The following is a 16,442-nucleotide window of genomic DNA, read 5'->3' as shown; positions in this document are numbered from 1 at the left end:
ACAGAAGCTGGGGAGATGACTGGGTACTGGACTGCGAACCAACAAATAAGCATGGAATAAGGGGAAGAGGAACAGTTACCACCACCAACGAGCACAGAGAAGTCTTTAATTACCAGCTGCTCATTAAGCAGGTTTGTGCATCTTTCAAGGTCGGAAAGGTAAATTTTCAGAAAGCAAACACCTGATGGGCCCAGACAGTGACCAATTCTGTCATACTTTTAGGCTCAATTCCTTATTTTGACTTGTATTTATCCTGGTCTGGATACTCCCGGATTCCTATTTCAGTTCATATCAAAACCAGAGCAATAAATACGGCCATCAATCTCTTACATTAGTAATCTTTTGCATATTGACTTGATTTTCCCCATCTCAGCACAGCAAAACTCAGTCTGTCTTTGCTGCCCAGGAATGCACAAGGACCATAAAGATACTGCACAGGAGTGTAAGGGAATTGTTCTGAAGGCCATTAAATTCTACCAACTTTTTTATTTTCAGCAGTTGTGTATGTTATTCAGGTGGCACATTCTGTATTTTTATCATGAATATTCAAGACGTAGGTAAGATGAAGCACACAAATGCCTGTCGAATCCCACACCTGATCTTGTAAATTGATATTTCCACACTATCTTTCTATTCATGTGTTAATTCTCGTTAAAAGTAAAAAGCTGAAACACAAGACAGCAAAACAATACCAAAGCAACAGTCACATGAAAATAGTTTCTTCACTTGCAGTTTCCTCAAGCATCATACAAAGACCGCCATCTACTGTTGACATCACTAAGTCTTTTGGTACATATTTTGCATGTTAACAGTCAATACTATCCTGCACTGCTACCAAAAGAGTGAAGACCTACCAGGCATCAGTTCTATGACATCAATCTGAAGGATAAAACCACTAGTACACTGCCTCATAGCCTAAAGCAATGGGTCTGAGAGATTAATTTCCACCAAATCCAGCGTGCCACGGGATATATACCTTAATGGTTGTATAATTTGCCATTCTTGAGAGACACCCATTTAATTATTTTTGCTTAAAAATTAGTCACTTCGCTTGAGGTAATGTTCTGTTTCATTTTCTCCTTACAGCTGCAACTACCTTCTATTTTTTCTCCCTTGCATACCACTCTCTTATGCTCCTTATGAAAAAAAAAAAAAAATAGGCAGGCTGCAGAGGGATGGGAAACCAAACATAGAATATATGTTGTCCTTAGGGAAGTAAACAATACAAGATGCCTAGAACAGCACATCCCCTACAGACCAAGATGTTTACACAAACAGCAGAAACTGCACTCATTTCATTCCATCTCTCATCATTTGCCTGTTGCCTTCTAGCTACAATGCAGGGAGCTATCAGTGCAATTGAAAGGGGATTCCTGACAACTTAGTCGCTGTTGGCTGTCCTGCCCGTGGCAGCTAGAGGAACTAGCTTTAAAGAAAAGAGTTCTTGTTGCATTGACATGCTGTGTGAGGAAGAGACCGGAGGCAGGCAGTAGTTTTCTGTTTTTCTCAATCAGTAAAGCCATTTCAGAAACCATATGGATATGCATATGGATTGCTGGGACCTGAAACACTGCTGAGAGGTTGTACTGGGCTACCTCACTCCTGTATGAGCTATTCAGATCCTAGTATAGCGCCTGCTACCAATGTCACACAGAGAAAATTCTATGAACAGATCATTGTGATGAATTCTGCAAGAAGCAATTACGTATCCTTTACAAAAACAGAAGTGATAAGGGCTTAGTAAATAAATTCACCATAAATTCACTCTAGGCAAGTCAGATCACTTGCAACTAAGCAACAAGCCTGTTTTATTTGGAAAATGCCTCAGTAAGTCACTCTATAATCATAAGATAAAACAAAACCCTTGAATTAATAAGCCATGTGATCTAAACCAACATGCTTATGTTAGGTTGTGGCTGGGGTATCTTGTTCTGCCATCATCTAAGAATCCAACTCCTGCCACTCCTGCTTGTTCAAAGGTATGGGGGAGAAGAAAAACACTACACACACTTTCCTATCTGTAAAATCTCAATAATTTATTCAGATAAGCCTTAAGAGCTCTCTGAAACATCACAGTATACTAGTGCACAATTAATGACAGCTTCAGAAATCATGCTTTTGGTGGAAAGTGCCACGTTACTTCAAAGCAGCATATGATTGACAATAAACTGACAAATAAATATTACCAGGATTAAGAATGGCATTTAACTTGTATTTGGTTTTGAAAAACTCTGGGTTGCTAGGAAACAATATCTGACAACTGTCATAATTAAAAACATTCCTGGCTGAAGTAACACAATTCACCAGCATATTTTTAAAAGAACTGTGAGTTTCTGTGCAAGTATTACAATCTTCCATAGAAGTGCATGATGATATCACAGGACACAATAACATTGGTGTCTTGGTTTCGGTCTCAGTTTTCCTGGTAACAACACTTAACTGTTTTTAAAATTTAGCTTTAACACAGGTATCCCCTATTGATTTCCAGAGATCTCCTTACAGGATTTTAACCTTCTGGGGATTCATGCTTTTTTGATGGTTTATCCAAGTAAGGAGTATTGTCTTGTAGAAGATCTTTCCTGGGTATGAGCACTGCAATAAAAAAAAAAAGCCTATAAGAATATTATCTTTTGGAAAATATTATTTAAAATTCTAAACTTGTTTTTACATTTACATACAAAAAAATTGAGTTACTACAAAAAAATCAGGTTACTGAGAATCTGAACTCTTGGTAAGTGTACACACATCACGGTATCTATTCAAGACAAAATCATACTAAGATTTTTACCTTCTGTTGGTCAGGATAATGCCTTCCCCCTTCTCCTTTTAAAAGCAAATAGCATTAAGAATGCACAAAAAAATAGTAAAGTGTTGCAGTAACTTTTAGCAAGTGAGAGAATGGCAATTTCATTATGCCCAAGTCACATTATCTTTACTTAAAGAGTTCCAAAAATTAACACTAAATTTGACTTAGCCCTCTCTCCCTATAACCTGGAATCTGATCTGTAATACTAATTTTGTCTTACCTGTTTTAAAGGCCAACAGGAAAATAAAGCATCAAATGAAAATTATGGCCATTATATCACCACAGAAGTGCTGTGCGTTATGGTTTGCTAATCATACACCATTTTAATCTCTTCCTGACTCTAAGTTCTTGCCATCTAGCTCTTCAGAAATCAGCTTGTCCTTTCTTCATGAAGGTAAGGAGGAGCTCTGTCCTGTCGGATTTGCTCCAGCAGCAAAAACTAAAGCACAAACACCTGAAATCATAATGCTGTACTTTGACTAGGTCAGACAACTGTGAAAGGTACAGTAAGCCTGTAAAACTGTGTGTGTTTGTGTGCATGTGTGCGTAACGAGTAAGACTGGCCTTAGCAGTGTTAGGTTAATGGTTAGACTTGATGACCTAAAAGTTCTTTTCCAACCAAAATGATCCTGTGATTCCATTATTCTGTCCAACGTGCATTCATACCCCATATCTTGTAAGAAAGAAAACTGATTGCCTTGAAGGCATGTTCCTTTTGCATCTGCGTACTGATACTCACACACTTAATAGGTTTCTAAGAGAATAGGTACATGAAACAGCAATACCAAAGAAAAACAGAATTGGATATGAAGTACAGAAAAGCAAAAGTCCAAACAAATGAAGAGTGAAAGAAGAATTTTTAACCTTCTTTTTCAAAGCTAATTTTTGAACATACATTGCCAACACACTGAATCAAAATCATCAAACACACTGCACGTGTGGTATATCACGAAAATGTAAGCTCTACTTGTATCAGCTTAATCTGAAAGCAAAATGTAGAGAAGAGACATTTGTATACTACTGAGTAACAGACTGAAACATGAAAAAAACAAATCAGAAAAATTGTCTAATATGACTAACAAGCTCCTAATTGAAATTGTCTTCTCTTCAGTAAGAAAACCTCAGCCTAATTTCTTTTTTTCTTTAATTTTTAAAGATTTGCCAGTGAATCCCAACATGACTATACTGCACTGCACCTCAAACTATTTTTGAAGGATAACATTGCCCTGTGCACTGCTTCTATGACAACAGAGAATAATTTCACTTGATTAGGAAAAATGTTCTCCTTAGCAACATTTACTCTCACTGTCTAAGACAAGTCTTTGGCTTTTTATTTTCAGTTATTAAATAGTTATTTTAGAGATACAGGACTGAAATTAAAAGGAAGAAAAAACACCAGGTGTAGCTAAATTGTATATTTTATCTATAATACAAAAAGTTAAGAATCAAAATATTCTGACAGGAACTAACTTAAAAGAGACTAGCGGCAGCACTAGATTTCTCAAACATTTTACCTAGCTTTGTGGTGTTTTGGTGTCCTCCTACTTTCTTTCACACAACATAGTAACTGATCACTTCAATCTTTATTTGGAGGGTAGGGGCAGCATGATGGCTTGTGAATAAGCAAGGAAATAATATATTTGGGCTGCATTTAAATTAGTAAGTATTTTACTACATTGTCTTTTTTTCCCAAATAGGCCAATATACTTTCTATTACAGCAAAATAAATCCTCACTACAAAGTTTCCAAAATGAACATGTAGCACCTAAGATGAAGCACTATGAAACATAAACTTTTCAACTGAGGTTGCTTATTTTTATTTGCCAACAAACAGCAACTCTAGCAGCCACCTTAGGGCTACACTTCTACTTTTTTTGTTTTTGTTAATAAATCTGTCCCGAGCCTCTCATTTAATACAAGATGATACCATAAAAGCAATGTAATTCTATTGGCACTATAAAAGTTAGTATAGAGCATAAAGATTAAGGATCAAAAAGGTTGATTTTGATGAGCTAAAACTTCTTCAATCAAAGCTGTACTGGAATTGAATACCCCTTCAATGTTCTGAGCAGACTCATATACCTTATATACCTAAAGAGGCACTCCCTACAACAAACTTCCTGCGAGAAATTGGCTCCTAGGAGCCAAAAAGCAGATCCACTTGGTATTTTCATCATATACATGCACAAGATGTTTGGAGGGGGAATAGTCAGGACAGCTGACCTTGAGTGACCAAAGGGATATTGCATACCACATGGCATTGTGCTCAGCCGTAAAAGCTGGAAGAAGAAGGAGGAAGCGGGAGGCATTTGCAGTGATGGTGTTTGTCTTCCCAAGTAACCATTTGGTGTGATGGAGCCTGGCTTTCCTGGGGATGGCTAAACAGCTGCCTGCCCATGGGAAGTAGTTAATGAATTTCTTACTTTGCTTCTCTGTGTTCATGGCTTTTGCTTCACCTGTTAAACTGGTTTTAACTCAACCCATGAGTTTGCTTGCTCTTTTGCTCCCCCATCCTACTGTGAGGAGTGAGCGAGTGGCTCTGTGGGGCGTAGCTGCTGGCTGGGGTTAAACCACATCACCAGCTAGCAATAGATTCAACTGGAAGCTGAAGCCCCACTTCCGAATTTTTTCCTCATTTTAACCTCGGACAATGTTTCTTTACAAACAAGAAAGGATGGGAACAGTACCGTGAGATATTCAACAAAGTGAAGCAGTAGTGGAAACCACACCCATTTATAGAAAAAATTTTTACACAGTGCACTGACCATGCTATTCAGCATAAACTACTATCAAAATATGGTGACAATTACCTCAACTCCCTAAAAATTCTGAACTTCTAGTTCCAGAGATTTTCTAATGGCTTACTCTGTGCTACCTGTGACATTAATTATATATAAAGAGCTATATCAGGACTGCCTAATTCAGAGTAGTATACGAATAATCAAAGTTGGATTCTTAGGAAAGATGCAAACACACTAGAAGCCTGCTCAAAGAATGGCACATAGAAATAATGTTCTGTAACTGACCAATTTACAAAGATTTTTCATTGCCAGGACCTTTAAGAATTATTCATTCTGTAAACTAAAAAAGTACTTTTTTGGTATTAGCTTTATCTGTAAATTCCAACTTCACTGAATACTCTTTACATTTTAAATTTACCAGGACAAGAAAGAATATCTATCCATTCTATACATTTTTTATACTGTTAAATCTTATTCTGTGAAATTCTATCATGATGCTCTGGATTTCTTTTCTAAGCATTCCTGATCTTTGAATGGTGATTCGCTACATTATCAAGACAAAATATTTCTGACTTCAATATATATTCCAAACACACATAAAACACACAGCTCTCAAACTGAAATGGCTGTTTCAAGATTATTGCTTTGTTCTTACTGCAGTAAGATCAGTTACAGAGAAGCAAAGTGTATACCTATCCAAAACAGATACAGAAAAACAAACAAACAAAAAACCAAACCAAACAAACCCCCAAGACAAAACAACAACAACAAAAGAATTGGAAAGAGACTGGATAATGACATCTTTTGCATTCATAAGCAGGTCAAATACACCCTGTGTACAGATATACTCCACATTTTTTGCTGCAGGACAAAATTTTCCTGGCTAGTATCAGACTCTGGAAGACCTCCTCCTTCTGCACAAACCTCACTGCCATCATGTCTCTAAGAAGTCTGTAAAATTAGGTGGTGGCAATTGTATCACTTTTTGTTTATGGCAATTTTAAAGGAGACAATATTAAAGGTCTGCTACAGTCAAAATGGACAAACACCACTACTCTCTCCTTGTCCGCTAAGTCAAGTCATTTCACTGTAAAAGGGTATCAGAGTGGTCAGAGAAGATGGCCCCTTTGTAAATCCTTGCTGACAAGTCCCAGTCCCCATGCTGTTCTTAGAACATTTGGAAACAGCTTCCAGGAGTGGCTCAGCCACCTTCCCAGAAATCAAGGTGAGGCTGACCAGTTTCCCAGATCTTCTCTCTTGTCCTTATTAAAAAGAGGAGTGATGTTCGCTTTCTTGCAGTCCTCAGGCAACTCCTCTAATCACCATGACCTTCCAAAGATGATCAAAAGTGGCCTTACAATGACAACAGCCAGATCCTTCACCACCCATGCGTGCATCACATCAGGTCCTGTGGATTTGTCTAAGGCCCATCTGTTCAAATGTTCCCCAGTCTTTTCCTCCTCTACCAAAAGTAAGTCATCCTCGCTCCAGACATTCCCAATGATCCAAGGCCCACAACTCCTGAAGGCAAACCTTAGCAATAAAGACTGAGGTGAAGAAGGTACCAAGCACCTCGGCCTCTTCCACGTCCTTTATTACCAGGTCCCCTGCCCTATTCAGCTGTGGGTCCATATTTTCCCTCCTGTTCCTTCTGCTACTGATATATCTGTAGAAGCTGTTCTTGCGGTCCTTTACATTCCTTGCCAAGATAAAGTCCAGGTGGGCTCTGGCTGTCCTAACCCCAGTCCTACATACTCACACAGTACTAGAATATAAATCAGTATCTGAACATGAATTCATGTGGCTTTTGTAAGGGCTGTTCTGCATTACAGTCCCCCTGCTGGAGTTCTCTGGAGACCTCTTGGGGGTCTGCCCCAACATGCTTGGATTCCCGGAAGTCCCTCAGTGAATGCTTTCAATAAAACAATAGCCTTATCATGACAGAAGGTCTTGAATGGATAAGTCCCTGGTCAAACTGTGGAAAGTGAACAATTAATGAACAGGTACCCCAATGGAAGGATGTCTGAAGTGAAGTTCTGCAAGTATTTTTGTTAGTATCTGTGCTGTTTAACAAATTTGGAAAACAACAGCTTTTAATGATCCATCCTGAATAAGTTAAGAAATACATGTAAGTTGACAGGAACAGGTTCATGAGAGAGAAATCCACTGAGGATAACTAAAACAGAAGCTATCCCTGGCTCAGGAAGTGATGCCAGGTGTAAACAGCTGGAAAATGCAAAAGCTCACTTCCTCTGTTTCTATGCTTCTACTGTCATCTGCCTAGGATCACTGTGGAAGACTCAACACTGGTCTAGACTTATCTTTGGCCTCAATCCAAATGGCTGTTCTAAAGTTAAATGCCTTATCAAATCTAAACCTGAAAACAGTTACAAAAATTTACAGACACCACTAAAGAGAAATGAAAAAATGTACACAGCTGAAAGTTTTTCCTATTCTCTACCACACAGTTGTATGCTGAACCTACTAATTCTCTTGTGTTTGACTGTAAGATAAAAGAACTTCTAAATCAGGAACTAAAATTTCACAATTTGATAGGCTTTTCATCAAGGCCATAGTTGTGTCATGAATCTTCCAAGGCATTATCTGAAACTTAAATTGGCAGAGTAAGGTTTTGGAAAAGAACACAATCCCCAAACAAAAATCTGTGCCATGGACAGCACAAATAAATACTGCATTTGCTAATTCTCCACAGGCAGCTTCTTCCTACTTGGTAGAGCAAGCACCTACAGGTATTGCAGCTAGGACATTTAGACAATGGGTGCTGACTTGCTACATAATTGCTATTGCTCCTAATAGTTAAGCTACCAAGTTACAACTTTTTTCCCTCAGAGAACATTAATTAGTGCACATTAAATTAGTGCACATTAAATGCACACACTGCATGTTTTCTAGCAGCCTCTGTATTTCAAAATATTTGTGTAGAAACTTTGTACCTTTGAAACCTCCACTTGTCCCAGGTAAAGCCATTAGTCAACAGACTTAAATTAAGGGTTTGGGCAGAGAAATAACGGATAGACAGACTTTCGTCCTCTCTGTTCCTTTACACAGTTTTCAAGTTTTATATTTGTTTAGTGAACTATAACAGTTTAAACCATATTTTTAGCATGCAGCTTTACTCACATATTTTGTCGGAATCTGTGTGAACTGCCTGAATAACAGAAGTTCTGAGAATCACTTCAACATCTGAAGCTACTTTCAGAAGCTAGTAAAAGGAAAAACAAACACACAACAACAAAAAACAACAGAATAATTTAAATTATATGCAATTATTCCTGAAGATATTTTCCATACTAGACAGCTATTCAAATAATAAAACCGGTCAGTTCTATTACTCAGTTAGTTGTGCACTATCTATACATAGCTTTTACTTTGGGGATCCTGGAATAACTTATAGGTTGATACATAAGCTACCTTGACATACAGCATGAGAAGAAGTAAACTTCTGCTCAATAACACAGAGCAGTATAAAATCTATATACCCAATGAAAACTGCAAATCAATAAGGTAGAATCCAACTATCAAAACAAGTAACTAGTTTCCAATGACCACAGACATTGGTGAATGCCTCAATACATTTGACTACCTCTAGTGAAAGGCAAATCTTGTTCTTTCAAGATTCCTGCTCATTAAATTCAGAGGCAGAACTAAGGGCAAAACGTGAAAAGAATTAAGAATACTGAAGTTTCACAGAAAAGCAGTACAGGAACAAGGCTCTACCTAAACACTTGCAAAGGCATTAATATTCGGCAAAAGGCCTAAGATTCTTTCCCTCATTCAGAGAGGAAGCAGAACCACTCTTGCTAGTTTTGCTGAGCGATTAAGAGAAACCAAATAGGGTTTTTTTTTTTTTTATTTCTGTGTCAGAAGTAAATAGAAATGCACAAGTGAGACACACTTACACTAGGAACTAGTGTGTACCAACAGAAGTGGATCTTTGCAACAGTTAGAGCTCAAGACTTGACATCTACACTGAATTTCTCCTCTCCCTTTCCAAGGGTTTGGACCAGTTACCCTACTGAATGTCTATTAGCAGCTAGGCTGCGTGCTCCTGGCACACACCTTCCACTTCAGATTCATTTTAAGGGAATTCTGCCATTTGCTCTGAGACTACTTCACAAACAAGTCAAATCGCAGGGAGTGGCGATAACCGAGATAACTTTGGAAGTGCACTCCTGATCAGAACTAAAACGCTGCAATAGATTCAGCTGCCACATCTCACATTCTGATACTGCAGACAGTTACTCCTACCTGCTGACGTCACTACATAACTAAATATTTGATGTCATATTAGAGGACACTTCTCACAAAAAAAGTGCACATTTGGTTGGTCAATATTCATTCTTTTAGTGGCTGCCCAAAGCAGAACACTAACACCCCTGTGTTTATGCAAGTGTACAAATTCCCACAGTCCTGTTTATAATTTGATTCAGTTCATCTGCCTCTGAGTCTATTCAGTGTATATATATAGGTATACACAATAAATATGACAGGTTCTATGATGTTCTAGGATTCTGTACTTGTGATGAAAGTCTAGAATTTCTTCCACTGACACATTTAATACAGATATCATAGAATGTCCTGAGTTGGAAGGGACTCATAAGAATCATCAAGTCCAACTCCTGTCCCTGCACAGGACAACCCCACAGTTCACACCATGTGTCTGAGGGCCTTGTCCAGTCTCTTCTTGAACACTGTCAGGCTTGGGGCCGTGACACCTCCCTGGGGAGCCTGTTCCAGTGCTCCACCACCCTCTGGGGGAAGAACCTTTTTCTAATGTTCAGCCTAAACCTCCCCTGGCACACCTTCCTGACATTCCCTCGGGTTCTGTCATTGGTCACCAGAGAGAAGAGATCAGCACCTGCCACTCCTCCTCCCCTTGTGAGGAAGCTGGAGCCCCATGAGGTCTCCCCTCAGTCTCCTCTTCTCCAGGCTGAACAAACCAAGTGACTTTAGTTGCTCCTCATACGGCTTCCCCTCTAAACCCTTCACCAGCTTTGTAGCCCTCTTCTGGACACTCTCCAGTAGCTTTATATCTTCTTTTATCCTGTGGCGCCCAGAACTGCACACAGAGCTCCAGGTGAGGCCGCACCAGTGCAGAGCAGAGCGGGACAATCACCTCCCTGCCCGGCTGGCAATGCTGTGCTGGATGCACCCCAGGACACGGGTGGCCCTCTTGCCTGACAGGGACACTGTTGGCTCATGTTCAACTTACAATCGACCAGAACTCCCAGATCTCTCTCTGCAGAGCTGCTTTCCAGCATCTCATCCTCCAGTCAGTATGTACAGCCAGGGTTGTCATGTCCCAGGTGCAAAATCCAGGACTTGCCCTTGTTGACCTTCATGCAGCTGGTGATTGCTCATTTCTCTGTCTAGATCCCTCTGCAATATCTATTAACCCATGCTAAAAAGTTACATACATGTATTTTGCAGGTTGTCATTCCTAACAAAGATAGCTTTAAAAATTACAGCAAGTATTTGTTCTGTACATCTACAACAAAAAGAACATAGAATTTAATGGCTCAGACACTGGGAACACAAAGACACAAGTATTACTATAGGGGCCTGAGAAGAAGTAGAAATGCTAGAAAGTCCTACCTAAATGCTCAGAACTATTTATGTTACTGTCCAGTAGCTGGTATGATGCAAAGTTTTAGATTTACTTCTGCAAAGGACAGATGGAGGTACTTTCTTCCAACTAGTGCCCAGTGACAACATAAATAGAATCAGTTAATAAGGCTGAATGACAAGGCCTGAATTTTTCACTCTGTATGGATGTTAAGAACTAAAAATATCTAAAATACAGATGTTTCATTTCAGGCCTCAGTAAGTTTTAGAAAATTGACTCAGTAAAAAGTGTTAAGATAACAACTGAGCAAAGGTAACTTACATAGTGAGTTAACAGAATGTTTTACTCCTTTTAATGCACCATGAGAAAAGAAAAAGCAAAAATCCCAGTAGTATAATTGATACCTCAATATTACAATAGTCATGATCATTTGGCTTTTTTTTTGCTTCCAAAGAAAGATGTTGCCTCATTTGTGATCAGAAATCAAAGTAATTCTCATGTCTGCCAGTAACTGAGCAGACTATTTAATTTTTCTGTACTTTTTGTGCTTTTCTATCCAACAAAGACCAAGTAAACTTAAGTGAACACAGCTCAGACAGACATTATGAGCCAAGTATAAAAAATATTTACATAAAAATAGCAATATAGACCATTTTCCCCCATAATTTTATTATAAGCTTCAAAATAAGCATATTGAACTACCAGAAGACACTTTCTCATTATGTATTTTTGAATGTGCAAAATTCTATAACATACTATTAATACCAATGGACATATCAATATATCTATAAACTAAGATCCATGTAAAAGCCTCTTCAAACTCATCTGGCTCTCATAATGTCTCAGTAAGTGCTCAGATTGGTTTAGAGATCCTTTAAGTAAATATCTCATATATAAGTATTTTTATGCAAAGTGGAAAAAGCAATGAAAACAGGAATTACCTCATTTATCTTCTCTTCAGATGTCTCATATTGGTTATTCCTGAATTCTTCATTTATCTTTTGTCTTGCAGCTAAGTAAGTTAAACAAAAAAACCTAAAGTGCAAACAACAACAACAAAATCTATCTTGTCATTGTCACTGCATCACAGCTCAGAATTCTAAGTCCTTTATAGAACCTTCCTGGTACACTTTGCCTCAAGTACGTTAATATAAGATTTCTATGGAATTCAGGTGATGTCGTAATTTAAGTTGACTTTTATAGGAACATGATTGCCTATCTAGCATTCTGATCTTAAAAATAACTAACATACAGAAGTCACTACTACAAGCCGGTTTACTAAAAAAATCAATATTTATCCCCTGAGGAGCAACCATACATAAAATCAACTCACATGCTTGGTACATTTAAAAATGGTTTGGCTAGGCTGAAGAGAGGAAGTGAAAAAAAAAAAGGGGGGGGGGGGTGGTGAGGGGGAACCAGGAAGATCACCAAGGTTCCAAAAAGATGTTTTCCTTAAGAAATATAGCTTGAGTCTCACAACAAGGTTTTTGTTTCAAATTAACAGATGTCTGGTTATGGACACACAAGTTTTCCCAATGATTACACATAAAATGTGGAAGGCAATAATTTAAAGGATAACTATGTTAAGAATTCTCTTTCTCTGTATTTAGAGAAGAAGGTTCCACAGAAACATAGTAAGCATCCACCACACAAAAAAAATCTCTCTCACCTTCAAGGGCTCTGGTATCATTTTTAAAAACTTCTTGCCGGGTTCTGTGTAGTAATTTAAAAAGCTTCAAAACCTGTCAATACAACATATTAGAATTAGCTTGTTTGCTAGCAGAATTCTTGGTCAAAATGAACATGTTGTAGAGTGTTCTGGTTGATTTTTCAGGTTCTTTCCATTTAGTACAGAACTTGATATGGAATCGGTATCTAAGATATTTTACCTCTGTTTCTGATCAAATAACTTAAAGCCAAAGCAGATGTGAAGGAATCAAAACCCTAGATAGTTCTACAGGCTTCAAATTAATCCAAGATGCTAGAGAGTACTAGCACCACACCCCTAAATAATCACTTGGCATGACAGGAATATAATCCTGAAAATACATTGATGCAACCATATTTACTGTGCCAATAACAAAAACATGTAACAGAATTGGAATAACTCTAAAAGTCAAGTCACTTGAAGGGACTATCAAGGGTAGATCACTTGATATTCTCAGATTACAAAAAAAAGGTAGAAATATAAATGGCTGAAGTATTCTCACATTTGCAAGCCAATGTAAGGAAAGTGAATTTAAAAAAGATCTCCAACTGTGTATTAACTAATTCAACAATTATTTTTCATGTTTCTGTAAAATATCTAGGTATAATCTTCTACAGGCTATGTGGCAAAACCAACTTAAACCAAAGTCCTTCCCACACTAAAAATTAGGATTTAGAATGTAGCGATAACGCACCTCAGTATGTATGTAAAGTAAAACCTCCAAGAATCACAACTCACAGTCATGCTGTTTTGGCTATTTATACACACAGACTGTAATGAAATTACAGAAGTCCCTAAGTCCTTATCAGAACTTGTTGATGTTTGTCACAGACTGAAAAGAATCTGTGACAAGCACAGAAAAAAATGAAACTAAACTTGACAACGAGACAAGATACCTTTTGAAATTATTTCTAGTACTTTCTAGTGTGTTTTTAGATCTTTAGAAGGCACAATTTTGGGTAGCTTAGGACAATCTTAAATTGTTTTCTCATAATTAATATTCCAAAAATGTCTTAGAAGGATGCAGAGGAAACACAGGGCTGTAACTGAGGAATAACCATCTTCTTTATCAGCATGCTCTGTATTTGTGAGCAGGAGATGCAAAACACTATCCCCTAAAGGTAAAAAGCCAATAAAAACATCTCAGCAGGGCCTTGAAAAAAATGTTGCCTCTGCTTTAAATCTGCCAATGACAGAGAGCAGAACTGCAAGCTTCTCTGAAAGCTATTACTTCCAACAGATGTCAACACACTTTTACATTTTCAAGCTAAGTTCTCACCCTCCGCTCAGCTGGTCACTTGGCTACACATCGAGATAATTAATCAAGAAGTGTACACACACAAAAAGACAGTTTTGAGGAAGAAGACATAAAACAGTAAGAAGAGGCAACCTTCCAGTCTACCGCTGCTTCTTTAACATAACACTACCACAACTTTAGTGCTATTGAGGGACAACTTACAAACATGAACAAATTCAAATCTCACTTTACCATGTGGATTAAACAATGTCATTGTTTCCACTGTAATTTATGATTTAGCCTCCTGGGTATATGATACTGCATTACAAATGTTTATGGAAAGAGGACGAACCAGTGCGTTATCAATTGCTCGAGAGTCTTGGGAACATTTAAGTAAAAAACTTTTGTCACTTTTACAAGAATTAGTATGTCACTTGACAATCAGTTAAGTCAACCTGAGCAGAGACATATAAAAGAGAACACGGACTCTGCTAATTCATTTTCAGCTTCTGTGTCTTTAATAATTAGCAACTGAACAGAATAATGTTGCCTCTAATTGCAGCATTCCCCAGATGGCTGTATCTGTGGAAAGTAAACCAACAGAATTAAAAGCCAGCAAATAAATTTCTTGTTCTGTAGATGTATTTTAAGGGATTTGACTAAATTATTTCGACAGGACATCCTGAAATATTTCTACCCCATAGTATTTTCTCCATCTTTGCAAACAGTAAAATTAGTATTACGAATGGTTTTGGGTGAAAGACGTGTTGTGAAACGTGCAGGAGTGTTCTATGGTTATTCTGAACTCTTTGGTCAACAATTTTCCGGTGTCTTCCTCTGCTATTTGCAAATTTCTGCAGACCCCTCCTGGGAAGTTCTCCATCACATCAGATTAGATGACTTTGAAACAAGATATATTAATGCAGGCTCCCTTGAGCTCTACAGTCACCTGAAGAAACATAGAATTCCCTTAATACATCAGTGTATTAGTATCCCTAATACTAAGCTTTATAACACCTCTGAAACAGGGGCTCAACTCCCCTCCCAAGTACTCTATATTGCAATGATGAAAGGTTTAAATTTAAAGTCCTCTATCTTTGCTTTTCTCCATCTTCTCATCACAATTCATTCTCTTTATGTACATTAACTCCTACTTGTAGTCTCTCAGCGTGTTTCCTTTTTCCATGACAGACTTTGCCTGCAAAACTCCATGTTCGATTACCAAGTTTCATGTCCTTCTTGGCCTGAAAGCCTCTGCCTGTTGATGCTCAGAATAAATGCCAAGAACTGCTAGGAAAAATGTTCCTACCCTCCAGTGACACACAAGGGGAAACTCCCCTGAGTATATAATGGGTCTAGTTATTATTTACACGCTAGTGTTGTAAATTTGAGGGAACACAGCTCGGCGCTGCGTGCGCTACCACCAGCTCCAAGCACGGCGGCCACCAGGCAGCGCAGGAGGAACACGGCGGCAACCACCCGCCTGTGGCACGCTGCGGAACGCAGGCCGGACGGGGCGGGCAGGGTCGGCCCCGCGGCCGCTGCGAGGACGGAGGAGGGAGGAGGGGGCCGGCAGCCACGACCACGGCCGCCTCAAACGGGGCCGGCCCCGCGCGGGCCCTCCCCGGATCCAATTCACTCGAGGCGACCCCCGAACACCGCGGAGGCCCCGCTCTCCCCCGGCAGCCTCGGGAGACGCGGCCAGGACGGCGCCGCGCCGGGGCAGCCCCCCGCCTCTCCCCGCCGCGCATGCGCACCACGCTCACCTGCCCGCGGCTCGCCATGGCGACCGCCGTTCTCTTCCGGCCCGGGGGAGCGGCGAAGTGCTGGAGGCGGAACTGACGAATTAAACACGTTCCACGCCCCCCTGCGCCGCCGCCGCCACGCTCCCGGTGCCGCCGCCAACACTGCCCCGCCAGGCGCAACTCGCCGCCGCCCGTGTTCCGGGCACTCTGTGCCCCCCCCGCGGCCGCTCCGGGGCGGCCAACCGAACCCCTGCTGCCTTCGCTGGTGGCCCTGCCTGGCACAGAATAAATAACGTGTTTGTACCTGCTTCCCTCTGAAGAAAATCTCATAGTTTCAAACGCGTGAGCGGAAAGCCATCAGCTTGTGGCCAACACGTTATTTTGCACCGCTGGCCGTTACTTCCCAGAAGCGCTCGATTCAATTTTAATTACTTTTTTTTTTTTTTTTTTAAAAAAAGCTGATACTGAGATAACCAACGATTATTTATCAGAACTGATGGGACCGTTTGATATCTTGCTTGAACATCTTTTCTATTGGAGAGAATATTCTGATGGGGGCTGAAGAACAACTACAAAATTGAAACAATTACCCTGTTTTTATGCCAGCTGAAGTTG

At 39.5% G+C, this 16,442-nt stretch overlaps 1 protein-coding gene across 1 annotated transcript; it reads right to left on the bottom strand.

The window, feature by feature from the left end:
• Positions 1 to 417: 417 nt before the first annotated feature.
• LYRM7 (LYR motif containing 7) lies at positions 418 to 15,903 on the bottom strand. Its single transcript, XM_065657368.1, has 5 exons — positions 15,849 to 15,903; positions 12,807 to 12,879; positions 12,076 to 12,146; positions 8,689 to 8,770; positions 418 to 2,592 (listed from the first exon to the last, which is right to left on the bottom strand). Exons 1-5 carry the CDS (start codon positions 15,864 to 15,866, stop codon positions 2,507 to 2,509), a joined length of 330 nt encoding a protein of 109 aa, XP_065513440.1. The 5' UTR covers positions 15,867 to 15,903; the 3' UTR covers positions 418 to 2,506.
• Between the last annotated feature and the right edge of the window lie 539 nt (positions 15,904 to 16,442).

Source organism: Caloenas nicobarica, chromosome Z (assembly GCF_036013445.1).
Source record: "Caloenas nicobarica isolate bCalNic1 chromosome Z, bCalNic1.hap1, whole genome shotgun sequence".
Lineage (NCBI taxonomy): Eukaryota > Metazoa > Chordata > Aves > Columbiformes > Columbidae > Caloenas > Caloenas nicobarica.
This window is presented reverse-complemented; position numbering and strand designations above follow the sequence as displayed.

Excerpts from the sequence above, each read along its gene's own strand:
- LYRM7 (XM_065657368.1), bottom strand. Across the intron at positions 8,771-12,075 it reads CTGAAGAGAAGATAAATGAG|CTTCTGAAAGTAGCTTCAGA; the intron begins GTAATTCCTGTT and ends TCCTTTTACTAG. Across the intron at positions 2,593-8,688 it reads CACAGATTCCGACAAAATAT|TGCTCATACCCAGGAAAGAT; the intron begins GTGAGTAAAGCT and ends TTTTTATTGCAG.